At 59.9% G+C, this 26,531-nt stretch overlaps 5 protein-coding genes across 15 annotated transcripts in view; all 5 read right to left on the bottom strand.

Annotated features, from left to right (window-relative positions):
- Positions 1-548: 548 nt before the first annotated feature.
- Positions 549-5,361, bottom strand: AK1 (adenylate kinase 1). Of its 3 annotated transcripts, none has more exons than XM_038156422.1 (7): positions 5,319-5,361; positions 3,967-4,009; positions 2,858-2,893; positions 2,135-2,298; positions 1,792-1,908; positions 1,080-1,271; positions 553-774 (listed from the first exon to the last, which is right to left on the bottom strand). In XM_038156422.1, the coding sequence occupies exons 2-7, from the start codon at positions 3,974-3,976 to the stop codon at positions 709-711; spliced, it is 585 nt and encodes a 194-aa protein (XP_038012350.1). In that variant the 5' UTR covers positions 3,977-4,009; positions 5,319-5,361; the 3' UTR covers positions 553-708. The 3 variants fall into 3 exon arrangements, with proteins under 3 accessions (XP_038012348.1, XP_038012350.1, XP_038012349.1); XM_038156421.1 differs by lacking the exon at positions 5,319-5,361 and adding an exon at positions 4,208-4,280; XM_038156420.1 differs by lacking the exons at positions 3,967-4,009; positions 5,319-5,361 and adding an exon at positions 3,067-3,208 and having other exon boundaries at positions 549-774.
- Positions 5,362-7,008: 1,647 nt separating this feature from the next.
- ST6GALNAC6 (ST6 N-acetylgalactosaminide alpha-2,6-sialyltransferase 6) lies at positions 7,009-11,072 on the bottom strand. Of its 6 annotated transcripts, none has more exons than XM_038156625.1 (7): positions 10,984-11,072; positions 10,468-10,581; positions 9,462-9,526; positions 9,152-9,331; positions 8,594-8,991; positions 8,296-8,403; positions 7,009-8,213 (listed from the first exon to the last, which is right to left on the bottom strand). In XM_038156625.1, the coding sequence occupies exons 3-7, from the start codon at positions 9,474-9,476 to the stop codon at positions 8,024-8,026; spliced, it is 891 nt and encodes a 296-aa protein (XP_038012553.1). In that variant the 5' UTR covers positions 9,477-9,526; positions 10,468-10,581; positions 10,984-11,072; the 3' UTR covers positions 7,009-8,023. The 6 variants fall into 6 exon arrangements, with proteins under 6 accessions (XP_038012553.1, XP_038012554.1, XP_038012558.1 ...); XM_038156626.1 differs by having other exon boundaries at positions 10,954-11,029; XM_038156630.1 differs by having other exon boundaries at positions 11,008-11,022.
- Positions 11,073-12,108: 1,036 nt separating this feature from the next.
- ST6GALNAC4 (ST6 N-acetylgalactosaminide alpha-2,6-sialyltransferase 4) lies at positions 12,109-15,154 on the bottom strand. Of its 2 annotated transcripts, none has more exons than XM_038156614.1 (6): positions 14,921-15,154; positions 14,214-14,290; positions 13,804-13,974; positions 13,240-13,652; positions 12,987-13,094; positions 12,109-12,904 (listed from the first exon to the last, which is right to left on the bottom strand). In XM_038156614.1, the coding sequence occupies exons 2-6, from the start codon at positions 14,223-14,225 to the stop codon at positions 12,715-12,717; spliced, it is 894 nt and encodes a 297-aa protein (XP_038012542.1). In that variant the 5' UTR covers positions 14,226-14,290; positions 14,921-15,154; the 3' UTR covers positions 12,109-12,714. The 2 variants fall into 2 exon arrangements, with proteins under 2 accessions (XP_038012542.1, XP_038012541.1); XM_038156613.1 differs by lacking the exon at positions 14,921-15,154 and adding an exon at positions 14,582-14,759.
- A 665-nt stretch (positions 15,155-15,819) lies between these two features.
- Positions 15,820-18,725, bottom strand: DPM2 (dolichyl-phosphate mannosyltransferase subunit 2, regulatory). The gene is made up of 4 exons (XM_038156615.1): positions 18,658-18,725; positions 18,148-18,237; positions 16,963-17,065; positions 15,820-16,666 (listed from the first exon to the last, which is right to left on the bottom strand). Exons 1-4 carry the CDS (start codon positions 18,658-18,660, stop codon positions 16,608-16,610), a joined length of 255 nt encoding a protein of 84 aa, XP_038012543.1. The 5' UTR covers positions 18,661-18,725; the 3' UTR covers positions 15,820-16,607.
- Positions 18,726-20,418: 1,693 nt separating this feature from the next.
- Positions 20,419-26,531, bottom strand: part of FAM102A (family with sequence similarity 102 member A) — a 37,064-nt gene continuing 30,951 nt past the window's right edge. For all 3 annotated transcript variants that reach the window (XM_038156218.1, XM_038156217.1, XM_038156219.1), the window contains exons 11-12: positions 26,395-26,464; positions 20,419-25,511 (exon numbers count right to left, since the gene is read on the bottom strand). In XM_038156218.1, the coding sequence (XP_038012146.1) occupies positions 25,466-25,511; positions 26,395-26,464 (116 nt within the window). In that variant the 3' untranslated portion in view covers positions 20,419-25,465. The remainder of the gene's footprint in view (positions 25,512-26,394; positions 26,465-26,531) is intronic.

The raw sequence follows: 26,531 nt of genomic DNA, 5'->3' as shown, positions 1-26,531 counted from the left end.
GGCAGGGGCTGAGCAGTGAGTGTCCAGGCACAGCAGGACAGAGAACACCCCACTCCGGGGCACTGTGCCACCACAAACCATCACAGCGCAGCCACTGCGTACCCCAAAAAAACCCCGACAGCCAACAGAAACAAGGAAATGCCAAGGCATGAAAGTGGTGGAAATCCCCATCCCAAATCCGGTCGCCTCCAGCCCCTGGCAGCCAGCAGGAGAGCTGAGACGCATGTGCAGGACGCGGCTCAGATGCTGCCTGTGTGTCCGGACACACGCCCAGAGCACGAGGGGGCTCAGCAATCGGGACAGCACTGGCTGGAGGATGCAGGCGCAGGCTCCCTGCAGGCCACGGATTGGGAGGCCGGGGCGAGCGGCCGGGATGCTCCCTCCCTTCCTCTGAGCGCAGCATCCCGCTGCCCCGGCGGGATAAACACCCGCTTCCTGCCCTTAATCAGCTCCAGAGGGGCTGGGGGGAGGACAGAGAGGCAGAAAAAAAAAAAAAAAACTCTGGAAAGAAAAACTCATTTCCTGCGACAGAAGAAAAAGATAAAGTCTGGATTCATTAAAGTGAACTTTACTGGGGAGAGACGGGAAAGAGCCAAACACAATGTCCTTGAAATTTCCTCCGCACGGCTCCGTCCACGAAAACAGGATAAAGCCGCTTCCGCTGTCTCTGCTGGAGTGCACTGGGGGGAACGGGGGCCGGGGGGTGGGTTACAGGCAGTCGAGGTGGGTGCAGACCTGCTGGAAAACCTCCTCCACAGAGCCCTCGGCGTTGAGCTGGGTACAGAGGGGATAGCGGGGGGACTTGCCCGAGGGCTCTCAGCCGAGAGCAGCTGGAACTCTCCCAAGGATTCATTTTGGCCATGGGTGAAGAGACCAGGGCTCATTTAGGGCAAAGGGGCGCGGGCCATCCTTGGAGGGGGTCGTGTTGGGAATGAGAGGGGTCAGGCCCACCCCAAACTAGGCAGGATTGAGTTTTCCTGCTTCCCTCATCATCCCCATCCACCGCTTCCCCTCCTGTGGGACACAAGCCCCAGGCTGCGGGGCTGGCGGGTGCTGGCATCAGCCCCATTCCCACTTACCTGGCGGACGATGCCTCTGCTCTTGTAGAAGGCAATGACAGGCTCAGTGGCCTTGTAGTAGGTCTCCAAACGCTTCTTGATGGTCTCCTCATTGTCATCCACCCTCCCGCTGGTCTCTCCTCGCTTCAGCAGGCGTTTCACCATTGTGTCCTTCCCCGCATCCACGTAGAGCAGCAGCGTGGGGGGCGCGATCTGCGCACAGAGGGGACGTGCTTGTCACCACACGGAGTTGGTGTGGGTCTGGTTTGGTTTGGGGGGGTGGTGATGGTCAGCATGAGGGTCACAAATGTGCTCACACCACGCTCTTCCTCCCTCCACATGGGTCTGGGGGCCAGCAGGACACAGAGATGTGCCCACACCATCTCCTGCCTCCCACGGCTTTGGTCTGGGAGCCACCAGGACACTCTTCCAGTGGCCTCTAGGGCCATGTAGAGGAAGGCAAAGGCACACTGCAGCCAAGCCCTGGCTCTCTGCCATCACCATCATGTCAGCGCTGTTGTCACGCTCTGCCAGCCTGAGGACACCCTGGTCCCTCCACTGTGCTCTGGGCACAGGCTGTCCCCGCGGCAGGGGGACCTGCTGCCCAGTTCAGACCCTTCTGGGATGTGATCTCTGCTGGGACGGGGAGCCCAGGCTGCTGCTGGATTGAGTCCCTGTGCTAAGCTGGCGTGTGGCACGGCCCAGCATGGCGCAGCACGGCACCAGTGCTCACCTTCTTTTCAAACTCCTCTCCCTGCTTCACCTCGCGGGGGTATCCGTCGATCAGGAAGCCCTTGGACACGTCTGCTTTGGCCACCATGGCGTCCCTCAGCATGTCCAGCACCGTGTCCTGGAGGGGGGAGGACAGAGCTGTTACGGCTGACACGGGACAACAGGGCTCCCACCCAGCATCCCTGGGTCCCTGCAGCATCCCTGCTGCAAACCCTGCCCTGGGATGGCAGGGCCAGAGATGCCTGAGCCGTGTGCCGACCATTACTGGGGCCAACCATCTGGTGGCCCCACCGACAGCCCTGCACACCCCGTAATGTGGCAGCTGGTGGCTGGTAGGGACTTACCAGGGGCACCAGCTCTCCCTTCTCCATGATGGCCTGCAGCTTCTTGCCCCGCTCGGAGCCCGAGCTGACCTCTGCCCGCAGCAGGTCCCCCGTGGAGAGGTGGGTGTAGCCATACTTCTGCACGATCTTCTCACACTGCGTCCCTTTGCCCGAGCCAGGGCCACCTGCAAGGCACACGCGTGCCCCCAGCCACAGGTCAGGAGAGGGAGGGGGGCATGGCAGCAGCAGCACAGACACGCACGAGTCCTCAGAGCTCAGTGACAGTCAGCTGGTGTCCCCAGGCCCAGCACCAAGTGACAGTCAGCTGGTGTCCCCAGGCCCAGCACCAAGTGGATGGACAGAGCTCCTCTTCAGGCTGCCCAAGTGCTTGGGGGTGGCATGGGCTGCTGGGAATTGGCGTGTGGGCACCACACCCTGGTGGCACCCGGGGCATCGCCACCCAGGGCTTTGTCACATTGCCTCCCAGGGGTCTGTTGTCACATCAACCCCCAGTGGTTTACTGTCACATCACCCCAGATGCTGGCACCCCATGCCTGGCCAGAGGTGCCCTCCTGGCCCCAGCATACCCCACGTGGACTCGAGGAGCCAAGCTGGAGCCACGGCCACCCCACAGTGCCTGGGAATAGGCCAGTCTCAGCCTCCAGCCCTGTTTCCCCAGCCTAGAGGTACAGGGAAAAGGCCTGGGCTGACCCCACCAGTGACAGGATCCAGACACAGACTTACCCACCACAAAGATGATTTTGTGCTGCTTGAGCTTTTCTGGAAAAGAGAAAGGAAAAAAAAAATTATCAAAAGCCAAAAGGGCCATCAGGGAGTGAGGTGTCCCCAGGGGGTGCCAGATCCAGGGCAGGCATCCCTGGGGATAGAGGGGACCGATCCAGGAGAGTCCTGGGGGGAAGATGCAGAGGGAGGCAGACGTGTGTCCTGGTCACCTGGGCAGGTTGGGATGTCTGGCCACGTCTGAGCACAAAGACCCCATGGCACCCCGGCCATGGGGCTGGAATTCCAGTGCCACGTGGTGTCCCAGAGGTGGTCATTGTCCACGGCTCCACTGCAGGCAGGGACTGGCCTCATCCATCCCTGTGGCCGGCTTCTCACCCCGCTGGGCTAACTGGGGTTGGGCAGGCTCGGCTTGGTACGGCCACCTCCAGCACCTGGCACAACCCCGGCAGTCCCTGGACCCCAGCATCGGTCCCTGGACTTGGTGGCTGACGTGCAAGTGGCACCGTCCCCTGCCCAGCACCCTGGCACGGGGCTCTCACCACCTGTGGGGTCTGTGCACCGGCCGTGGTGTGGGGTGGTGCCAGGCTGTGATGCCGAAGGGGGAAGCGGAGCTAAAAATAAAGTTGAGCTGCTCTGGGGCCACTTTCCCATCTCCTGATTACAGCTGGATGAAATTTCAACTCCTTGGCACCCAGCACTCCCCAGGGCTGGGGACAGAGCCAAGAGTCTGGCAGGGACCAATGGGATGTGGGGCATGTGGGGGGGCTGGAGGGACATGGGGGACGGACAGAAGGGAGGGAGGCAAGGACACGGGGGCACATGGAGGGGGGGAATGCAAAGAGGACCAGGGCTGCACGTAATGGGGACAATGCAGGGGGGACAGCGGGGACAGAGGCAGGGAGGGAAGGGGAATGCAGAGGGGGTGGATACAGGGGGACCGAGGGGATGGATGCAGGGGGGACAAAGGGATTAATTCCTGGGGGGATTGATGCAGGGGGCAACCAAGGAAAAGGACACAGGGGAGACAGGGAGATGCAGAGGGAATGGATGCAGGGGACACTGAGGGGACGGATGCGGCTGGAATGCATGCAGGGAGATGGATCACTCACCTGTCGACATGCTGCCGTGGTCCAGGCACAGAAGCACTTAAGGCTGCCAGAAAAGAGCAGGATAAACAACTCAGCACATCAGGTCACCAAGAGTCTGGGCAGTAAAAAAGGTCTCCCTTTTTGGCCATGATGGTGCCCAGCTCCAAGGCCAGACTGGGGGGGGTGGGAGAGAAGACGCAATTCCTGGCTCGGCCCTGGAATAGGGAGCTGAGGGATCTCTGCTTCTGCGGCCATCACTCACCTGGTTCCCAGCAGTCACCCTCCGCATCCGGCTGCGGTAAGGGCATCCCCATGCCGGGTGACGCGTGGTGACGTTGCCGGCTTCCTCCCCTGCCCTGCCCACATCCCAAAGCCTGGGGTGCTGCCCGGCAGCAGGAAACCCGCTTGGGACGCCCGCTGCCACCACAACACCGAGGGATGGAGGCAGCACCCCCAGCTCCGCACGGGCTGGTTTTAGGGGGTGTCCTAAGGAGGGGGTGCAGCACCCCATTGCACCCCCAGGACCTCCAGGGCGTGTTTGGCCACCCCACCTGCCCACACCCAGCCCCGCAGCACCCGACCTGCTTGGCCACAGTGCGTCACCCCAAACCGGCTGGACGGGGTGCAGGGAGGGGGCATCCCGTGGCCAGAGGAGCCCGGAGCCGCTGACAGGTCGTGTTACAGCCTCGAAAGGGCAGGGGCTAAGAATGGCCGGACTGAAACCGGCACCGGGTCACATCCCACCAGCGCTGCGGGGACAAAGTCCTGAGATGTCCCCCACGGGGTTTGGGGAGCGCAGGACCCCCGGGTCCCTAACTGCGGGGTGCCGAGCCCCAGGGCAGCTGGCAGCAGTCTTGGGGGGGTGACAGGGGGCTGAGTTTAGGACCCCCGGCTCCCTACCTGCGGGGGTGCTGAGCCCCAGGACAGCTGGCAGCAGTCTTGGGGGGGTGACAGGGGGCTGCGGGCAGCCCCGGCCCCCAGGGCGAGCTGGGCGCCTGATGCGGTGCCGGGCCCATGGGTGCAGGGTCAGGGTGATGTGCCGGTGACCGGCCCAGCGGCGATGCGGGGGCGCTGACCCGCTCGGGTCGGGGCTGGGGAGGGGGCTCAGGGTGGCCTTGTGACCCCCCAACCAAGGCCTCGCGGGCTGCACCCCGGGGTGCCCCCAGCGACCTCAGCCCACCGCCAGCTCCATCCCACCCCTCCCATTCCACCGAACGGGAATGCGCGCCGCAGCCCCTCCCTGGACCCGAGCCCCCCAAAGGGCTGCTCCGGCACCCCTGCAGCGCCCCCGCCGCCCCTCGCAAGCGCCAGGCAAAGCCCCCCGCGCTCCTGCGCGGTCCCGCCCCGGCCCGGCCCCGGGGTCCCGCACTGACCTGGCCCCGCCGCCGCCCGGGCCCGCCGGTACCGCTATTTATAGAGCACGGCGGCGCGGGGCACGCCGGGAGCGCGCGGCACCGGCGGCGCGAGCGAGCGGCGCGGGGGGACCGGGAGGGACGAGCGGGGACGCGGGGCTGGCGCGGGGCTGGCGCGGGGCTGGCGCGGTTGAACCCGCGCGGCTCGGGGGTGCGGGTCCGCCCGCGAGGGGAGCCCCCACCCCGCCGGGTCCCGGGTCTCCGGGGCGCCCCGCGCCCCCAGCTCCTCGGACGGGAATGCTTTCCGTGTCACTGTCCGCATGTCGCCTCCCCTTTTATGCCCCCGTTCCGTTCTCATGTCCCCATCACTATTCCTAGTGCCCATCCCTGTCCCTGATGTCCCCATTCATGTCCCTGCTGTCCCCATCCTTGTCCCTAATACCCTCATGCCCCCATCCCTAGGTCCGTCCTTAATGTCCCCATCCAATCCCTATGTCCCCATTCCCATCCCTACTGCCACCACCCTTGTCCCCAATGTCCTTATGTCCCCATTTCGTCCCTATGTCCCCATGCCCCCACTCCCAGGTTACACACCCCCTCCCTCAGCTCCAGGGGTGTAAAACCCCGGGGGTGTTGTGTCCTTGTTAACATCTGCTCAGTGAGCGTTGCCGGATGCCAAAGCCAATAGCACAGATTTAATTTAACAATAAAATGCGAGGTAGAGAAATAAATAGAAAAGGGGGATTGTGCGTGTGGGGGGAGAGAGAGAGATCGGTCAAGCAGAAGATTGTCACCACCCGTGGATCCCTCAGCATCCCACTGGTCCTTCTTCACCCTGGTCTTTGCGGTGGTGGAGGTCCCGAGGTTCTTGAAAACTTCTATTTTTACATTTTTGCAAATGAAGGCATTAATGCTCATTGGCTACACAGTTCCTTTATTCCATTGGTTAAATTATTCCCTCTCTTCTAACACTAATTAATCCCATGCTCAGACTCTCTCCCAGTCTGGTCCGTGGTTTCCATCTCCTCCTGCCAGAATTACCTTCTACCCACCTGGAGCTGATCCCATCCACCAGTTACCTGGTTGGCTTTCCTTGTGGATTCTTCGTGTCCATTATCAGTGACACATTCTTCTCCCCCAGTTCTGTTTACCACCCCTAATCTGAGATAATGCTTGGACAGTAGTACCACCTTTATCTTATCTCAAATTCCTCTTATGAATTCAGCAGGGGGAAGAGGAGCTTCAGTGGTTGCAGACGCCGTCCATCCCATAAGCCGGGGGGGTCTGTTTGGCCAGTGACATGTGTGTGAGCAGCTGCCCCTCTGCAGCTTGGCTGTGTCACCCAGGATGTGCCAGACCAGGCCCAGAGCCCGTGCCACGTGCCAGTGCCTTCTGTGCCCATCTCATGGCAAAGCCCTTCTGTGCCACCAGACTGTGAGACAGGCAAGGGTGATCTCCCAGTCCTGGCACTTACCTGCCCTTCCTCCTCCTCTGTGGCTGCAGAGACCCCTTCCCAAGACCCTGTGACCCCAGGGCACCTGGCTGGAGGTGACACAAGCTCTGACTGTCACTGTTAGAGCTGGAGCCAGTCAGGGACTGGACAAGGATCCCACCAAGACATGCTGGTCACCCTGCTGCACCCTCCTGAGTGCCCAGGGACACTGCTGGGGGTCACTGCCATCACCCCCAAAAACCCATCCAGAGCCAGGGCTCAAGGTAACAGACTGCAGCAATATTTATTCCTGTACAAACAATTACAAAACATGGGTGCCCCACTGCTTCCCCCAGCACCCAGCCCCCCAAAACCCCCGCCACAGCCAGAGGGAAACTGAGGAATGGATTCCTGCCAAGGCCCAGCACCCAAACACACCATATTTAGGTGCTTTCCCCAGATCAACTTCTCTGCTGCTGAGAAATTAATAATAAAGTCCTGTTCCAGCCACAGGGTGCCAAGAGGCACCACTGCCCCCCGCTACCTGCCTGCTTCTAATTTGTTTATAAACAACTGCTGGTCCTTTGTTTCCACTGATGAGCAGCCCCTGATCACTCCTTCGTCCAGGAAACCCACATAGAAACCCCAGGATTAGAAGCAGGGAGAAAAAAGCCAAAACCCCCAAAAAGCTCCCCACAATGCCATCTTTCAGATAGAAAAGGTTTTGGCAGTGTGGGGCGCAGAGGTGTTGGGAGGGGCTGGTGTTTTTGGGGTGCTGGGACAGGGAGGGTGGTGATGTCACCCACGTGGGGTCCCACCAAAAACTGTGGGGCTCTGCTGTGGGAAGGACTGAGGACTGGGATGAGGGGCTGGGGATGGCGGGGGGGGCTGAGCTCCAAGAGGGGGTGTCCTCACCCAGACAGCTGGGGGAAAGTCTCTGTGGCGACCCCAGAAGCGGCGCAAACCAAAACTGAGCCCAGGGGACCTGGAACCCCCTTACAGCCTCACAGGGGCTGCAGTGTGCAGGGACCGGGATGGGGCAGGATATCACACCCAAGTATCCTGCACGTGGAGGAGGGACACCCCAAATCTTACATTCACCACCTGCTCCCCAAAAACCAGCTCAAAACCCAACACATCCCAGGCTCAAGGAGCCACCATCCACAACAGCAGTGCTCCTGTGGGACGCAGCTGGTGGCCCCTGATGCCAGGATCCCACCGCTCCCAGGGGGATGCAGGGGAACCCCCATCCCTCCCAGCTGCAGGGGTCTGCCCAGCAGGCAGGGGGCAGCCCCTAGGTCCAGGTGGGGTGGGAGAAGGTGATGTTGTAGAGGCCGGCCCAGCTGGCAAAGACCCTCTTCTCGGTGATGAAGCGGTGGTGGTTGCCGCGGCGGCTCCGCTCGTTGTGGATGTAGGTGGTGCACTCGTCGGGGCCCTTGGGCTCGTAGTAGTGGTAGGGAAGGCGGCGGGGCGGGGGGTGGCGGCTGCAGTGGGGAAAGAAACACGGGGTGAGCCCCACGGTGGGGTCAGGGCGCTGGGCTGGGGGCCTGGGGGGGGTCTCCTCACCCGCAGTAGCTGGGTGGCACCATGCCATAGACGTGGATGGCGTCGCACAGCTCCACCGCGATCACCATGGTGAACCAGCCGGTGCTGAGCCACGAGCGAGACTTCTCCCTGGGGAGCAAAAACAACAGGAAGGATGACAGGGGCGAGGTGATGGGGATAACGGACCCCCTCGGTGTCCCCAGTGTGCCTCAGGGACCCCCAGCTCAATGCTGCAGCCCATGAAGCAACTCCAAGAGTCAGCTCTGTCTTGGGAACCTGGGGAAAGGGGGACACAGCACAAGAGGTGGCTCTGAGGTACCTGTCCTTCCCCGTCTCTCCCCGAAACAGCTCATCAAACTGCTTCATGCGGCCGGGGGAGACAACGTAGGCTGTCATGTTGGGGAAGGAGGCGCAGACGCGCTGGATGATCTTCAGGAGGCTCTTCTGCATCTTGGTGGGCGGCCCCCAGAAGATGAAGATGGTCTCTGGGGTCTTGTTGACGAACTCCTGGGGCCGCTTGAGGACACGGTAGAGGCTGGAGTGGGCCACCACACGGAGGCTGGTCTTGTTGCCCACATCAGCGCTGTAGCCTGTGGTGGGAGCATCGTTCATGCGGATGGTGCACTCAGCCCCGTCGATGACCGTGCCCAGGTGGGTGCCCAGGAGGTGGCTGGAGCTGGTGACGACGACGCACTGGTGGCAGCGGGCAGTCAGGGTCTGCCGGTGACAAGTGCCGTCAGCAGGTTCGGCGTCACCGTGGACAGGGCACTGTTCCCTGCGGAGCCGCTGTCCTCGGGAGGGGACAGTTCGGCTGGACGCCAGCAGAGGGACAGACCCTGTGTCACCGCCCAGGCCGGCCCTGCTGCCCAGCCCGTACCTTGTTCCCGCAGACAGGCAGGTACCCGCTTTTCACCCCCCATTTCTTCAGGTCGGGGGGCCGGCGGGCTCTGCCCCGCAGGCGGCTGTAGGGGAAGACCTCGCTCCCGTTGCCGGAGCTGTAGATGATCAGCAACATGATCAGGGCAAAGAGGACCCCCAGGGCGGCGGCGCGCTGGCTCTGCGGGCGGGGGGACAGCGTCAGCCGCTGCCCCCACCCCACGGGGTGCATCCACCCCTCTCCCAAGGCATCTCCAGCAGGATTGCCTGCTGTCCCCAGGAGGCCCCCGAGGTGATTCTCTGGCACTCACCGTGCTGCCACTCATGTCTCTGTGCCAGCCTCAGCACACAGCGATCGCCAGTGACCCGCGAGCACCTGCAAGGCATGTGGTCACCCCCAGCCCAGCCCTCAAGGCATGTGGTCACCCCCAGCCCGGCCCTCAAGGCATGTGGTCACCCCCAGCCCAGCCCTCAAGGCATGTGGTCACCCCCAGCCCGGCCATCGTTCCCAGGCTGCCAGGCTGGTGGGGGTACAGGATCAGGAGTACATGGGACGAGTCTCCAGGTCCCCCTCTGAAGAGGAGAACAATCTCCCGGAATTTAGGAGGAGAAAAGAAATGCTGTCAGCAGAAGCTGGGCAGACTCCGGGGTGTGAAAGAGCCAAACCCAGCCACAACTTGTGCCTGGGGAATCCCCACGTTAAGCTGGGTCCAGGGAGGATTATCCTCCCCTCGTGGGGATGAAACCACTCAAACCGCAGGGTTAGGGAGGGTCAACCTGCTGCTCGTGCAGTGAAATTCCATTAAAACCACCACCACAGGAGCCTTGGATCAGGAGGGAATGGAAGGAAGCGAGACCTGCTCTACTCGGTGCATGCATGGGATTGCATCCAGCAGACCTGCAGGGACCTCTCCAGCCCCGGAACCCACTCTACCTTCCACTCCAAGCAGACTGACCCAGTTTAGTTCTGGGAGCCCTGGTTAGTGAGCCCCAGCCATTCCTGGAGCGCTCCAAGCAAATGGAAATTAAAAACCACTGAAGCCTCTTTACTAATTGTCACAAGGAAAATTATGCAACAGCTTGAGATCAACCCCTGGGGGGAGCTGACACCTCGAAACGCTCCCAGGGCCGGTGGTGGTGCCAGAAGGTACCAGCCTGCCCGGGGAGCCCAGGCCACGGCCGGCGAGCTGATGCTGAGGGGCTTCATCGAGCAAAGGCTGTGGACGCTGTGGGACCCCCACTCCCGGACCCCGCTTCGCTCCCTCCACAGCTGTGGCCCCACGGAGGGGTCCCGGCGGCGGGACCCCGCGGCCTCACCTGCCGGGGGCTCTCATGGGGAGTCCGTCACCTCCTGCGCCCCGCGGGCGGCGGGGGCTGCCCGGCCCCTCCAGCGGGCTCGCCCATGGCCGGACCGGGGCTGGCGGTGCCGCTCTGCGGGAGAAGGCTGCTTCAGACCCGGCCGCCTCCCCCGCCGGAGGTCCCCCAGCCCCGGATGCGAACCCTCCCGCCCCCCGGGAAGGGAAAACCCGCCCGGCCCGGGGTGCGAACCTCCCGCCGCTCCTACGAGCGAGTCCTCCCCGCCCCGGGGAGCATCCCCCACCCCCGGCGGCGGCCGCGGCGACACGGGAGGGAGCCGGACCCTTCCCACTCCTCCATTCCCTGAGCACGGGCCCCGGGGGCAGGGGCCGCTTCCCCGCCCGGTCACGGCGCGTTCCGCCCCTGCAGCGGCTGAACGGGCCCGGGGGACGCGCGAGCCCCACCGGCCGCTCCGGCCGCAGTGCGCCCCGAAACCGCTGCCGATACCGAGACCGAGACCGCTGCCGATACCGATACCGATACCGCTGCCGATGCCGGTACCGTTACCGCGGCCGTTGCTGATACCGCGGCCGTTACTAATGTCGCTGCCGATACCGACCGCGCCGCCACCGCCGCCCAGGCCGGGTCCTAGTGCCGCCCTCCCGGGATGGGGGAGCACCGCCGGGTCCTAGTGCCGCCCTCCCGGGATGGGGGAGCACCGCCGGGTCCTAGTGCCGCCCTCCCGGGATGGGGGAGCACCGCCGGGTCCTAGTGCCGCCCTCCTGCGATCGGGAGAGCCGCCGGCTATCGGATTAATCGGGCTCTCGGTTCTCTTTCCCGGGGAAAGACCGGGACTGATCCCCCGGTCCCCGAGGGCAGCGGTGCGGGCAGCGGGGATGGGGGCAGCGCTGCCCGGCTGTGCCGGGAGCAGCACGCCGTGCCTGCCGGGCGCAGCGCATCGCTGGGATGCCGAGGTCTCCCCCGCAGCTCAGGGCCCCGCTCGGGGGGGTTTCGTGGCGCAGGGAGAGGGCTCCACCACTGGCAGGGAGCTGCATCCCTGACGCCTGTCCAGAGCGATTCTGGCTCCGCTGTGCCGGTGATGCCTTGCCCTGTGTAGGGCTGTGGAAGCTGAGGGGGCAGGCAAAGAGCTCCGTGGGCTCCTCTGCTGCGCTGCCCTGCAGGAAGCAGCCCTGGCAGCACCCCCGGTTCCTGGACCCACTTGCTCCTCACTGCACCTCAGCATCTCTGGTCCTCCTCTTGACCGTTCCCCCAGACAGCACTGGACCCACCCAAACATGTGGCATCTGTTTACATGCTCAAAGGGCTGCTGTGGGCTCAGGGCCACACACTTGCCCAAGGCACGTCCCCCTCCAGGGACATGGGAGCTGCCAATGCCCTGTGACAGCCCAGCAGCACTGAGCCCTGTGGGACTGAGGATCACCCCAGACCCAGCACCCATCCTGGAGAGATGCAGCTGCTGGTTTCCAAATAACCTCAACTGCTTTCAGCACCTTCTTCCATGTTTAGGCTCAGCTCTACCCCCTTGTCACCTCCCCATCTTATTTATAGCCTGGCAGCCTGTGACAAGGTGTTGAGTATCCCCCCCCTCCCTCACTCCCTGTCCTGTCCTGCAGCCACAAGGGGCACAGCAAGGGGCACCACTGAATTTAAAACAATTTTAATGGCCACATTTGCTTTGGTCTGAATCCAAGGACACTTGTGACAAGGCAATTCATAGCCCCTAGGGCACAGGTGGCTCCAGGGCTTCCCAGCTGAGGGGCTGCAGGCACCAAGCAGCAGAAGGCAGAGCCTGGATCCAGCTGCCTGCACCCCACACCCAGCACTGTCCAGAGGGTACAAGTGGGGCAAGGACCACAGTAGAGCTTCGTCCCTGTGAGAGGCACCAGTTTGTGGCCCTGGTGGAGCTGAGCATTTCTGCCTCATGTCCTGCTGGAGTCCAGCAGCATGTCTAATCCTGCATTAAATATTCCTCCTAGTAGAGAGAGCATCCTGTGTCCATCCACACAGGCATTTGGAGCTGGTGAGGCTGCATGGGTCCAGCTCATGCCCCCCGTGTACCAACAGGGGGTTCCCAGCCCATCCACCAGCTGGGGAAACAGGCACTGCTGCTGCAGAGACGGAGACTCCCCGCTCCAGGGCTTGGCAAAGGTGTCCGACCATGCCACTGGCAGAGCTGAGACGTGTTGCTGCAGGATGAGAGCTGCCCTGCCGCCGAGGTTCCTGCCGCCTCATCCCGTGGCTGGTGCCCTACCTGCCTGCCCAGGATGGGTGCTTGAAGACAATGTTCCTCCTCTTGGCCCAGCGGGAGAAGATGGCTTTCTCGGTGATGAAGCGGTGCCCGGCCCGGCGAGCTTGCTCGTGCATCAGGTACATCTTGCACTCGTCCAGCCGGCCCCTCTCAAAGTAGTGGTACGGCACGCTGGAGTGGTTCTTTTCCCTGGCGGGAGGGGACACGGTGAGTGTGGGACTTGGGGGGACACCGGACCACGCCACACCTACCCCTGCCAGCGCCTCCACACCTGCAGTAGCTGTCGCTGACCATGCCAAAGACACAGATCTGCTCGCACAGCTCCATGGCCAGGATCATGGTGAACCAGCCCGTGCTCAGGAAGGAGCCGGATTTCATCCTGCAAAGCATCGTGGTCACACTGGAGTGGGTGGTGCTGCTGCTGGCCCACCCAGGTGGTAGTGCCACCACTACGGGTGCTTGATGGGGGACAGGTACGTGATGGGGACCCAATGAGACCTCCTGACCTCAGGAGCCAGCAGTACCTGTTCTTCCCTGTCTCGTTCTGGAAGACGTCGTCACAGTACGTCATCTTCTCCTCAGTCAGGGTGTAGATCTGCAGCTGGGGGTACTTCTCCATCACCTTGACCAATGCCTGGTAGGTTGAGCCCATCTTCTCCCTGTTCATCTTTTTTGCCGGCCCCCAGATGAAGTAAAGGGTCTCTTGGGACTGCTGGAAGAAGTAGGGCTGGTTCCCCAGCAGCAGCGGGACGCTGGTGTGCGAGACCACCCGGATGGTGCTGCGTGCCCCCACGTCCTGCTCGTAGCCGGTGGTGGGGGCATGGTTCATGCGCAGGACACACTCCTGCCCGTCGATGGCCCGTCCCAGCTGCGAGCCCAGCATCTGCCCCGAGCTGGAGACGATGGCGCAGTGGCGGCACAGCGCTCGCTCCAGCGGCTGTGGGGAGAGGCACCGTCAGCTCCTCCTTCCCTCCCGCCGCAGCTGGATACACCGCACCCCCTGCTGCCCTTCCCAAAGGACGGGGAAACTGAGGCACAGGTGGGCCGAGCTGCCCCACCGGCCCCAGCGCTGCCCCATCCCCACGCACCTTCCCGTCGGGAACGCGGCTGTAGCCCTGGAAGCTGCGGACGCTGGACGTGGCGGGGCTGTCCCGCAGCCCCGGGGCCGAGCAGCAGCGCCGCACGGGGCCGTGGGAGCGGAGCAGGATGTACAGCACCGCCACCACCGCCGCGCACACCAGCGTCAGGAAGAGCCGGACCTGGAAGCAGAGCGGGGGGAGTTCTCCGGGCCTGTCCACGTGCACCCCGCGCCGGATGCCGGTGGCCCCGTGGCCATGCGGGAGCTGCCCCTCGGAGGGTGTTGAGGGGTGCCGGGCCCGGCTCACTCCCTGCAGCGGCGATGCCCGCACGCCCGGCGGGCTCCGTGCCGCCCCTGGCACCGGCAGCAGCCGGGCTCAGCCCCCCCGGCCCCTCGCCCCCTGCCCCGGCGGGTACTCACCAGCGTCTTCATCCTCGGGGGGCTGGCGAATGCCCGGGCGGGCTCCGGGGCTCACCGGGAGGGTGGGGGCTCGCACCCTGCAAGCGGAGCGGGCTCAGCGGCGGCACCCGGGCTCGGGTCGCCCAGCGGGATCGCCCCGGACCCCAAGGCCCGGGGTTCCCCTCCAAGCCTCGCGCCGGGACCCCCCGAGGCCATTACCGGGATCCCCCACGCACCCTCATTCCCACTCCCCGGGGTCCCACGCGTGCAGTTCCCCCCCGGTGTGCAGTTCCCCCCGTGCCTCCGCGAGTGCCGCCCCGCCGGGCAGGGCTCGGGACCGGGGTGTCTCCCCGGCGGCATCCCCGCTTCCTAGGGCCGGCCCCACTCACCGAGCCGGGAGCCCCCGGCGGGTCCTGCATCCCGCCCGGAGTGGAGCTGCCGGGCCGCGGCGGGGCGGAGCCGAGCGGGCAGAGCCGGAACCGGCACCGGGACCGCCCCCGGCCGCCCCGCCCCGCGACTCCGCTCCTCCGGGGCCGCGCCCACCCGTGCCCGGCGCACCGGGACCGACCGCGGCACCCGGTTCGTGTGTCCCGATACCGATCCCCGCCGCTCTCCCCGCCCTGTGCCTCGGCAGCGACCCCGCGGCTCGTTCCCGCTCTTGCTCTGCCCTCTCGGGCTCCCCTCCCGCTCGGGGGCTCTGCAGCCTCCCTGTCCCGGTGCTCTCTCACCTCCGTGCACCACCAGATGAGCCCAGGGACTCCACGAGGATGCGGAATGGCTCAGGAGTGGGACCAGGGCAGGTGAGATCCTGGTACCCCAGACCCCATCCAATGGCCCCAGGGGTCGCCCATCACCTGCAGCCCCTACTGCCAGGGTCAAGCCACGAGCAGCCACGGGAAGTGTCCCCAGGGCGAGCTGCCTGCTGGCCTGGGGGGCATCGGATTTCTCCCACTGGAGACAAAGAAACATGAGATGTAACCTTGAAATCAATCCCCCACACTGTCCTGAACAGGCCTGGGACCAGAGGGAGAGGAAGTGACAGGGACAGCACTGAGCTCCTGCACAGGAAGCGAGGCTGGAGGGGGGGGTCACACCGGCAGCTGCTCAGTCACCATCGAATTCTTCCACTCTTTTCTTCCTTCTGCCCAGCCCAAAGCCACCCTTGTGGGATGGGCTGAGCCCCGGCCAGCAGGTGAGCAGCAGGGAAGGGCAGCAAGGGGCTCCACAGCTCAGCGTGGCCTGGCAGCCTCTGCAAGAGCTGGAAACAAACCCCCAGCCAGAGCCTCACCTCTGGACCCTCTGCTGGCTCCTGCAGCCAGGCTCAGCTGTGGCTGTCCCAAGCCACCAGCATCACCCCCAGGCAGGATGGGAGACTGTGGGGCATGCTGCTGGCAGGAAGGTCACAGTACATGCAAGAAGGGTTGGAGTGCCCCAGATCTGCCCTCCCAGGCAGGGTACAGCAGCCCCAAGCATGGCAGAACAGCATTTCTGGCCAGGCTGTCTCTGGTGCTTCCCCGACCTCACCAGCAGGACCTTTTCAGCAGGATGCCATGCCGGGCCAGGGCCATGCACTGAACCCACCCTGGCAGGCTTGTGGCACCCCTTGGCACGGGCAGAGGACAGGGAGTGAGACCTTACAGACCTTTATTGAGGGTGATGCTGCTTGCTGTGGTCCAGGGGAGCTGCCAGGGCAGCAGCTGCTGCCAGGAGAGGAAACCCCCGGGGAAGGACACTGCCACCACACCCGCCTGCTCAGCCCCAGCCTGGCTGGCACACGGAGCCTTGTCCAGGGCAGGAATGCAGCCAGGACTGAGAGCTGTGATGGGAACTACCCCCAACACTTCCCTGTGATCCAGGACATCTCCTCAGCACCCCCTCAGCTGGGTGGGACACGGGGCAGCACTGTCCCTGCTCCCTCTGCACGCCCAGCTTCACGGGAGTCCCTCTTTAGAAGGGCAAGAGCCCCCAGCACTGTGATCAGCCCTTCCAGAAGCAAATGGAGAAGGCAAACCTGTCCTTTCCAAGCCCAAAGTCTCATTTCTCTCCTTTCAGACTTGAATCAAAAAAACCCCACAAACTGTAGGTAAACTTTTAAATAAAATTCCCAGAAGGAACAAACTACTGGGCCGAGCCAGAGCTGAAGGGAAGGAGTGCCCAGGGAATGGGCAGGGCAGCCCCAGCTGGGGAGCAGGTCCCTCAGCAGGGGCTCTGGTCCCTCACTTGATGAGCCTTGGATGAATCCTGCTTCTCTTTGGTCAGTGAATTGTAAACTACAGGTTTAGTCTCTGCAGGAGGGAACGTGGGAGCAGCTCAGTGCTGGGCACCTTGGAGATGTCTGCCTGGAGCTGCAGGAAAAGTCTTTTCCTGGCTATGATGCTGCAGCGTGGGCACCTCCTCATCTCCTCAGCTGGGCCTTCAGTCTGATTTCTTGGCATGTTTTCTGCTCTTCCACATGACAAACATTATAAAAATACCTGCCGAGAGAGAGAGAGCCAATTCAGGTAGGAAACTTTTAATTCCAGGCACTTCTACAACACCTGGCAATGAGAAACAGAATCTCAGCAGAGAGAGCAAGAAAATTCTCCTGTCCAGAAGCTCCAACAGCCAAAAATCACAACCAAACACAGCCCCAAGTCCCCGTGCCAGGCTAAGCTGCAACAGTAACCACAGAGAGTGCCGCGAGTGTCACACATTAGCTAAACCCCAGGCAACCTTCTTCTCTCTTCCTAATTTAGAAGTTTCTAATTAGAACCACAGAAATAACTCTCACCTATAAATAGCAGGAGCAGCAGCCCGGCTGCCACAGGGATGATAACTGCATACTCCCGAGGCAGGAAATACTGGTGGATCCCATGGTCACTGTCGATGAAGGGCTGCAGGGACACAGAGGGGTGTCAGCAGGTGGGCACAAGCCTCGAGTGCAGCCTCGGGGTTTCGGGAGAAACATGGAAATGTCTGGCGTGAGATGGCTAAAAAAGGGTGCCCAGACCTGCAGGGGCTCGGCCACAGAGACCAAGAGTGGGTGGGCAGTGAAGGGTTTGGTGTTCAGTGGACAGTGAGCGGTGCCTGTGGGGCTGGCACAGGGTCCCACAGCCCGGGGGGCTCGGGGTGGGCAGAGCTGCTGCTGCAGAACACAGCAAATCCCTGTCCCTGTCTCTCTGCCCTGCAGAAGGGAGCAGCTGGCCCCATGCTCCGTGGTTATCCCAGCAGGATCCCTGTGCAGAGGCCAGTGGAAGGCTCTGGACACTAGGGAGCACTGTGAGGATTAGAATGCTCCTACAGCTCTGGGAATGCCGGGAGCACAGACATGGATCGAGCAGATGCAAGAGGGGAATTCAAACCCCTTGGAGTCGGAGGGGAAGCTGGTGGGAGTTCAGACCTTAGTCCAAGGCTGAACCTGGCCTATCACACCTGGAAAGCGCGTGGGGAGAAGTTTCTTTCCGGGGAGAAAATCACCAATGACCTCAGCTGATGTGTCCCCAGAAACGAGCAGCCTCACAATCACCTTCCCAGAGCCCTGCCTTCCCTAAACTCTTATCCTCCCTACCAGGCTTATCGTCCCTAACAGATTTGTTAAGATTTGACTCTTTTTATGTTTCCCTGTATCATCTCCCACCAGAACCAGGAATCTGGGGGATGTGAACATTGATGACTACACCTCCATCGGGCCAGGCTTCAGCTCTTCCCAATGGCTCATCCAGCCCTGGCGGGGCCAGGCTGGCTTGGAACAGCAGGTGGGCACCACGATCAACGTTTGGTCTTGCCCCGGCAAGGCCAGGAACACCCAGATGGGACAAGGACAGTGCCAGCACACAGAGGAAGATCTGCCCCGAAATTTTTAACCCAGAAGTCAAGAGTCCTTCGGGCACACAGCCCCATCATCACCTGAACAAAGGCCGGGGAAACACCCGAGTATGGAGTGACTGGGATTATATTGGCCAGAGGAACCCCGTACCAGTACGATGATCCAGAGGGTGTAGTAAACAAAGAGGACGAGGCTGAAGGCGACCAAGCCAAACCCAACCAGCTGGTCCGTCGCTGTGGCCTGCAAAGGAGAGACAGAGCGGGATCCCCACGCCGCACCTGCTGCTGGCTGCGCGACCGCGCTGCGGGGCCGGGCCGGGACAACGGCGGCAGGGGCACCGCGCGGACGGGACACGCGGCGGGACGATCCACCCAGGGCGGCGGGGCGATCCACCGAGCGCGGCGGGGCGATCCACCGAGCGCGGCGGGCCGCGCCGCCGGAAGCTCCCTCAGCCCGGTCTCGCCCCACAGCCCAAGGGCCGCTCCCGGGCGGCGCCCGGGCCCAGTCTCTCCGCAGAGGCGGCAGTCCGGGAGCCTGGCGAGGGCTCCGGGCGGCGATTCAGCCCAAGCCCCCCGTGCCACCGGGCCGAGCAGGGGCCGCGCAGGGGCCGGCGCTCCCTCCCCCGCCGCCGCGTCCCGCTCGGGCTGGGCCCGCACTCACCATGGCGCCCCGGCCTCCTCCCCGCCGGCCCCGCCTTTCCGGCGCGGCCGCCAATCAGCGAGCGGTCCGCCAACCCCGCCCCGGGAGCGGCCAATCAGCGGGCGGGGCGCGCGCGAGGCCCCGCCCCGAGATCCGTCACCGCCCGGAGCCGCGAAATGCCCGGAGAGAGCGGCGGGAACGGGAGAGAGACAGACAGACAGACAGACAGACAGAGAGCGGCGGGAACGGGGGAGAGAGAGAGAGAGAGACAGACAGACAGACAGATAGACAGAGAGAGAGCGGCGGGAACGGGAGAGAGAGAGAGAGAGAGACAGACAGACAGACAGAGAGCGGCGGGAACGGGAGAGAGACAGACAGACAGACAGACAGACAGAGAGCGGCGGGAACGGGAGAGAGAGAGAGAGAGAGAGAGAGAGAGAGACAGACAGACAGATAGACAGAGAGAGAGAGACAGAGACAGACAGACAGACAGACAGACAGAGAGCGGCGGGAACGGGAGAAAGAGAGACAGACAGACAGACAGACAGACAGACAGAGAGCGGCGGGAACGGGGGAGAGAGAGACAGAGAGAGAGACAGAGACAGACAGACAGACAGACAGAGAGCGGCGGGAACGGGGGAGAGAGAGAGAGAGAGAGACAGACAGACAGACAGATAGACAGAGAGAGAGACAGAGAGAGAGAGACAGAGACAGACAGACAGAGAGAGGCAGGAACGGGAGAGAGAGAGACAGACAGACAGACAGAGAGAGCGGCGGGAACGGGCCGGGCTCGGGGCGGGAGAGGAGGACGGTCCGGGTGCGGGGCCGGCGCGGGGGAACGCGGGAGAGCAGCGCTCGCCACCCCTTGATGGAGGTTCCCTGCCTTGCCTGTGTCACCCGCAGGCCTGAGCCCCCTGTCGCCGCTCGCAGCCGCTCCGGGGCCGCTGCCTGCACTGCGGACGCGGTACTCTGGTTGCATCCTCCGCCTGGGCCCGGGACATGCGGTGCTGATGGATCCTGACACCGGCTCCAGCCCCCTGGACACGGACATCCCACACCCCAGCCGTTCTCCAAACACCCGGGGGCAGCGGGAGGAAAGGAACAAGCGAGACCAAACAGCCAAGGGACAGACACAAAAGATAGAATGATAGAATCAGCTGCCTCCCCTTCCTGAAAGGGAAAAGGGAAGACCATGCTTGGGACTCAAAGGTCAGGTGTGCTGACCTTTGTGTGGCCGAGGCTCGGGGAAGGTGGAAAAGGTGAAAGCTGCTTCCTGCCAGGGCTCCTGCTCCCTCCAGCCTGTCAGCCAGCAGTGATGAGTATCTGGGCACTGAATTTGGCTCACCCCTCCATTAAGGGGGTGGTGAGCCTCTGGTGGGCAGAGGGCTCCTCAAGCACAAGTCCTGAGGATCCAGAGATGCTTATTCCTTGTGCCCTGCTGGGCTATGGGCCCCATCCCCCAGCGAGCCTGGTGAGCTAGGCCCAGCAGAAGAGGCAGTTTAGGCAGGGCCTAGGCTGGGACAGATGGGACAGAGCACAGGACACTGCTGGCGACTCAGGCAGGTGTCACCTTGTCCCAGGATTGCTGCTTCCACAGGACTGGTGCTGTGCTGCCAGCTGCCCTCTCCAGCCCTTCTCCAGCTCCAGGGAAGGGCTGGCAGGGGTCTCTGCTCTCAGCTGCCAGAGCAAGCTGAGAAGGCAAAGCCAAACTATTCTAGGCCTGAGCATTCCCCTCTCACCCCATAGCATTTAAAACAAGAAGCAGAGCAAGAAGAATCAGTGTGAAGTACCAAAAAAACCTTTATTTTTCCCCCAAACCATAACAACATTTGACATTATACTGATTTCCTCATATATTTGTTATTTCTCTACATTAGGAACCAGATACAGAAAATACAAACACGATCTGTTGAATCAAAGACGGCACAGCATTCCGTTAGAAAAAGAAACAAAAAAAACTAGAGGAGCAAGATAGAAATGGTGAAAAATAGTCATTCCCTCCAGCCCAAACTTTCCAAGAATCATCATCAAAATAGAGCAGTGGAAGTAGCTTCTCTTTCTAAACGCACTTCTGCTTTAAGACAAAAGTTAGATTTATCTTTAGATTTTCAAAGTAAAAAAATGTTAAACTATCTTTCAAGCAATTTTGGAAGTTTGCATAGACCCATTCCCTTTCCAAAAATATCAGCCATCTCTCTATAGAATCTGATACAAATCGAGTGCGCCTCGGCAGAAGGTCACCAAGCTCAATTCACTTTCAAGAAAATAAAACATGATCTCCCCTTCCCCTCCCTCCCCCCACAAAAATATGGGCTCTACCATTATTCCATGTGTTTGAGACAAGTTACCAGGCTCATCCCTCGCTCACAGCTTCATCCCAATTCCTTTCCATGTCCCAGGTTTGCACGCCTGCTGCTTGGCGGGCGGCGGGATCGGAGGGCGCGGGGAGGGTCTGATGGACACAGCTCTCAGGAGGGAACTGGGGGGAGTTTTGCATTCATCAATCCCTCCCTGCACTGAGGAAGTGGCTTTTCAAGGACAAACACCTGCGACCAGGCAGAGTTTGTAGGAACTTGTCCCCAGGGACCGGCCTTGTTCAAAGGGCTCGGTCACCAGAGCAAGAACTCAGCTAGAGACCAGGTAGGGCAGCAAGGAGGGGTGGAGGGGGGTCTGCAGCCCCCGGGTAAGGCAGCGAGGAGGGGACGGGGAGCCCCTCACCAGGAGGGGTTTAACTGTGGTGCTCTAGCGTACCTGGAGTGAGGTTTTCCCAGAGGTTCCTGGCAGCAGTGCAGAGACCAGCTGCACCGCCGCCCGCTTAAAAAGAAACAGCAACGACAAAATAAATAAAAAGTCAACCCCTCCTATTCAGATGAGAATGAAATACTATTTTCTTCAGGCCTCCACCTGGTTTGGAACCCTCTAAAAACTGAAGCAAACGTTTAAAAGGGCTTGTTAACCTTTCTGCAGGGGGCAAAGTGATGTGGCAATGAGGGAGGGAGAAATCACACGCCTGCTGCCCATCACTCCGAGGGTCAGAACAGCACGAGGCCCCCATTTAAAGTGCTGACCATACAAAAGATGATGATGAGGGAGCAACATCCTTCTCCTCCCTTTTCCCATCACAATTTCCAACTGAAATCCATCTCCTTCACCAAGTAACGACTAAGCCTATTCTTCTGGACACTCAGCTTTATACTGCTTTTTTAAAAAAAGAAAAGAAGTTAGTAAAAAAGTTACACTGAATTTCCTAACGCTTTGCAATGTGCTTTCACCAACTAAAGGTCTAGAAACCAGGAGCAGAGCCCACACATTTTGCCTGATCCCAAGACTGAAGCAGAGAGCCAGCTCTGCTCTCCAGGGCCAGCCAGGCATGAGCAGCCCTGCTCGTCAGCATCAGAGACCCAGGGGATGCAGAGTCTTGCCAATAAGGTCCTTTTACTTGTTTAAGCCACCTCTGAATCCCCTGAGAAGGGGAACAATGTGGGGAAGAACATTCCCCCTAAGCCCCCCCTGAAATAAAATATCAATGAAACAATAATGCAGTCAAAAAAAACACCAGCCTGCTGGGTTTGTATAAAAAAAATTCCATAAACTTCACAACAAAAAAGAAAAACCCAAAGGAAACTAGCCAGAGGTTTGGGTCTGGAAACTGATTCACTTAAATGTTCAAAGTTCAACAAGAACAGGCAGCAGCGATGCCACAAGGAAAAAAGTGCTCGTGAGAGGCAGCTTCCCGAGGCAGCAGCGAGTGTGTGGGACCAGTGACCCCACAGCCACCACCTCGGGTGCCCACGGCTGCCTAGGGACTGCTGGGCACTGCTTGTGCTGGATGCACAGCAGGAGCTCTGCACAGGATCTACAAAGAGGAACAGACTGCTCCTTCCTCCCTCCAGGTCCCCCAGCTGTGCTGCACAAGGCTGGATGACTAGGACTACTTACTCACTCAAAACCAGGGGCAGGAGAGCTAAAAAGCCACACAAAGACCAGACTCTGTGGAGGGACTAACGTGGAGACAAGGAAGAAATACCCTATGAAACACAGTTATCAGAAATGCAAGCAGTGATGTGCCAAGCCACTGGAAGAGAAGCCAAAGACATGCCCAGGTTGGCCACAGAGATGTGATGGAGCAGGTAATGCCTCTGTCAGCCAGGGAAGAAGAGACCAGCGCTCTCAAAAGCTCAACTGCTTCTCCTCTTGCTTTGCTGGAAGATATTCCTCCCTCTGTCCCACTGATTTCGTGACATGCCGAGCTGCCAGCGCCTGGGAGCAGCCGACTCTTGCCAACACAGGCCAGAAGAATGCCCTGGGATCCCAACTGCTCTGACAGTGACTGCCATTGTTTCTCATGGGAACAGAAGCAAAGCAGCAAAATGAGCTGGGTTTTAGCCTCTTTCCTGGCTTATGCTTGCTCCTTTCAAGTCCTGGTTGGATCTGATTTCCTGAGGGGCTTTGTTGGCCCTGGGGAGCAGCCAGACCCTGGGCTCTGCACGGCATCCACAGAGAGGCAGAACAGTCCCTGCTGTCCGAGCTCCTCCTGCCCTCCCCCTGACCCGAGCAGACGGTCAGGCCAGGCCTGGCTCTCTGGCACTGCCCCAGAGAGAGAGAGACAAGCAGTTCTCTCCTTCCTGCAGACACGTGGCACCCCAGGAACAGGGCAGGATGCTCAGCAGCCTGCAAGTGAGTGCCAAACCTACCCAGGCTGAATGAAGAAGAGATCACCATTAAAAAAACCTAGCAAGTGTGAAAGAGCTTTTGTTCTAAACAGTCTCAAAAGATCCAACACTTTTCTCCTACATTAAACCAAACCAAGGTGTTGTCTGTATCCCCTTTTTACCCTAATTCAAATTTAATTCCCTTTGAAGGGAAAGGGTGGAAAAGATGCATATCCTATATGTGGTCTGTCCAAACACAGAAAGCAACCTCTTGACTCCAAGAGAGAAACCATCAAAACAGAGTAAGCAACTGTATAGTTTTACCACACTGCTGAGCACCCTCCCCATGCAGCATCCTTAGCTAGAAGGGTAAAAAAAAAAAAGCTAAATCAAGGCCCTTTCATTCCTTGTTTCTCATTCTGCCAGACTCCCTTTTCCAGCAGCTCATCTGCATGCATTCTGGCCAAAGAGACCACAGTTAATGCTTTTTTTTTTCTCCTTTAAAAGAGGCTTTCCAATAACTAAGAATTTGAACAACGTGATCAGTTACAAGTCTTTCCTTGCTGAACAGAGTGAGTGTGTGCCTGTACACACACACAAGTGCCAGAGGGGAGCCAGCTCCTGGAGAGTGGAACTGCTCCGAGGGCACGGCTGCTGAGTGCTACCACAGAACACTGGGCAACAGAGGAATGGGCACGACACAGAAATAGCTTATCAGCTGAGGGGCTCTGTACAGGGAGGGCTGCAAGCACAGCCTGCTGCTGGCCCACAGCCCGGGGCTGCCCAGATCCTCGCTGGCAATTCAGCTGCCAGGAGAAATCTCCAAGCTGGAGCTGAAAGGGATCGACATCTCTGCCACACACTGCAAGGAAAAGTGTCAAACAACTGCAGAAACCAAACCCAAAGAAGAGCAATTGAAAGATCAACCAGAGAACAGTTTGAAGCCTTGTCAGAAGAGTTCACTCACCACAGAGCAGGTCAGAAGAGCTGCTGTGGCTAATGCAGCAGCAAACACCCCTTCTACCCTTGAAGGCAGAGACAGTAGCTTCTCCCCAGCCCCAAAAGGAACCAGCACAGATCTCTGCTGACAAGACAAGAAAGGCCAAGCAACATCAAATCCCTTACTGGCCCAGGCCAAGAGAGGCAATTGACATCACCACCTCAATAGAGAGACCACTGCAGTCAACTGCATCCAGCTCTGGCCCAGGGAAGGGCTGTCAGACAAGATTCTTTTCACAGTCCAAGAAGGGCAGTTCCCTTCCTGAGCCAATGAAACAAGGAAAAAAAAAAAAAAAGAAAGAGGCTTTGTATTCCAAGCTCCAACAGGACTATTTGCTGAATCAGTCCAGCAAACATGGATTATACTCCTGGAATAGTGAGTAGAAGCCTCCTCCAGGTAAAATCTATAAGCTCTAAAGTGCTCCTGCTAATGCTAGTTGATGAACACCCCCTTCCATGCCCAGCAGTGGAAGGGCTGCTGCAGTCAGTGGTGTGACGAGCACTCACATTTAACCGTTTTCCAACTCCCAGCTGGATTGCAGTAGAGTTTTCTGAAATGCACTTTTGGGAAGTATTTCCTATGAGAAGATGTTGTTTGGGGATGTGAGGATAGGAAGGTGAAGCGTACACCACAGCATACCTTGTTCAGTAAAACCATTGCCTTGGGAGGTGATGTTCCCTTGCAGAGTCAATGGAATAAAGCATCCTGCAAGTGGCCATGTCACCATGTCCCCAACAAGCAGCTCTGGGTTTGGTTAGAATGGTTTCCCCCACCCCCAGTGGTTTGAAGAGTTCACAGTGGTATAACCCAATGCTTTGGGGAGACAGAAACTGAGAAGTCCCCTGCTGCAAGTGAATGGGTGGAATGAGGGATGCAGATGAGCAACATCCTGCGGGACTAGCCCAAAAGGATAAGCCCCACAGACACCTTGTGTCTGAGCAGGAACAGGGGAAGGCATGCACTGGAAGGACCAGGAAGCAGAGAAGGACAATGCCAATGCAGGGAAAGTGCATGTTCTGGAGTGGTCTCGGAGTAGGTCTGCAGTGCAAACATATGGGGAGGGGTGTGGAGAAATCCCTTCTGGAATGCTGCATGAAGAGAGGTAAAGGTTGGCATCCATGTGGCAGCAGACTGGGTAGGGGGCCTGTGTCCAGCAGCTCTACCCTGTTCTTCACATTTAGTGGGTTTCAATCACCACTGGCTCGTAAACTCCAGATGAGACCCTGGGGAGGCAGAGGGGGAGAGGGGCTGGTTATTTTCCAGTCATTTTAGCAACCAAACTGTGATTCAGAGCTCTCCACTCTCAAACACCATCGTCAAAGCCCACTCAGAACACTGCCAGTAACGAGTCAGCCCTGTGGGAAGTCAGTCCTTGGAATACAGAGGGGACAAAGAGGTGGCAAGTCAGCAACAGAGCACTGGAGAGAGCTGGGTGTGACACACAAGCCCTTCTATACAGGACACAGCAAAGGGGGAGCATCCTATCCAGAACAAAGCCAGCTTGCCTCTGCTGTGCTCTCCGTTTTGTTACCAGCTTGATACATCTTTGCATTACCATTACTGCTCTTTTCAATTCAATGAAAAGATGCAACAAAGCCTCCAGTCTAACTGGCCAAGAGCTGTACTAAGAGCTATAGTGGCAAGAAAAAGTTTTACTGCTTCAGAAAGCTTTCACGAGAGAACAAGCCCTCGATGATTACGGAAGAGGCAAGGAGAAGGGACAATAAGAGGCAGGGAAAAGGGACAATAAGCCCCGCTCTGCTGCAGTTTTGCTGCAGGCCAGCAGGAGGCAAAGCTCCCTCCTTCAGGAACAAACGGGAACCAGCCTCTACCATTTTGTCCTTTCACTCCTCACTTCTGTTCCTGGGTCTAGCGACCAGGATCCCATTATCCCTCTGAGCTCCCGCTGAGAACTGCACTCCTACTCTAGTGGAACTGCAGCCTGCCGCCAACGGGATCCCAGGGCTGTTAACGTAGGAATAGAGCCACCATGTAGCACATGATGTTTAGATATCTCTGCTGTAGCAAAAAGGGGAAGTTTCCTAGGTACAGAGCCCAGTAATCTTTCTGGAGCCCCTCTGGCTGCCAGCCTTTTGGGAAACCTACCTGTTTCCCAGCTGAATACCACTCAGTGTAGTTGTTCCATCTCTGCTCACAAACAACCTCAGGTTACTGTCTGCAGATACAAAAGGAAGACAGACTTCAAAATCCAGAACTACTCAGGCTGCCAGGAACTCCCCTCC

This window comes from Motacilla alba, chromosome 17, assembly GCF_015832195.1.
Source record: "Motacilla alba alba isolate MOTALB_02 chromosome 17, Motacilla_alba_V1.0_pri, whole genome shotgun sequence".
In the NCBI taxonomy this organism is placed as follows: Eukaryota; Metazoa; Chordata; class Aves; order Passeriformes; family Motacillidae; genus Motacilla; species Motacilla alba.
This window is presented reverse-complemented; position numbering and strand designations above follow the sequence as displayed.

Bases quoted from the DNA above. Each gene is read 5' to 3' on its own strand.
- DPM2 (XM_038156615.1), bottom strand. The intron at 17,066-18,147 runs GTACGGGGTTCC...GTGTCCCTGCAG, and splicing joins CCCTCTGGATCATCGTACTG to CCCTTCATCGACAGTGACCA. The intron at 16,667-16,962 runs GTGAGAGTTATT...CTCTCTCGGCAG, and splicing joins GCTGCTCCTGCTATTTATAG to GTATTTTTATAATGTTTGTC.
- ST6GALNAC6 (XM_038156625.1), bottom strand. The intron at 8,404-8,593 runs GTACCTCAGAGC...TTTGCTCCCCAG, and splicing joins GGAGAGACGGGGAAGGACAG to GGAGAAGTCTCGCTCGTGGC. The intron at 8,214-8,295 runs GTGAGGAGACCC...TCCCCACTGCAG, and splicing joins GTGCCACCCAGCTACTGCGG to CCGCCACCCCCCGCCCCGCC.
- AK1 (XM_038156420.1), bottom strand. From the start codon at position 3,208: ATGAGGCCAGTCCCTGCCTGCAGTGGAGCCGTGGACAATGACCACCTC. The intron at 1,909-2,134 runs GTAAGTCCCTAC...TCCCCCCTCCAG, and splicing joins AGGGAGAGCTGGTGCCCCTG to GACACGGTGCTGGACATGCT. The intron at 775-1,079 runs GTAAGTGGGAAT...CTCTGTACCCAG, and splicing joins GCAGAGGCATCGTCCGCCAG to CTCAACGCCGAGGGCTCTGT.
- ST6GALNAC4 (XM_038156614.1), bottom strand. The intron at 13,095-13,239 runs GTACTGCTGGCT...GATGCTTTGCAG, and splicing joins AACGAGACAGGGAAGAACAG to GATGAAATCCGGCTCCTTCC. The intron at 12,905-12,986 runs GTGTGGAGGCGC...CCCTCCCGCCAG, and splicing joins GTCAGCGACAGCTACTGCAG to GGAAAAGAACCACTCCAGCG.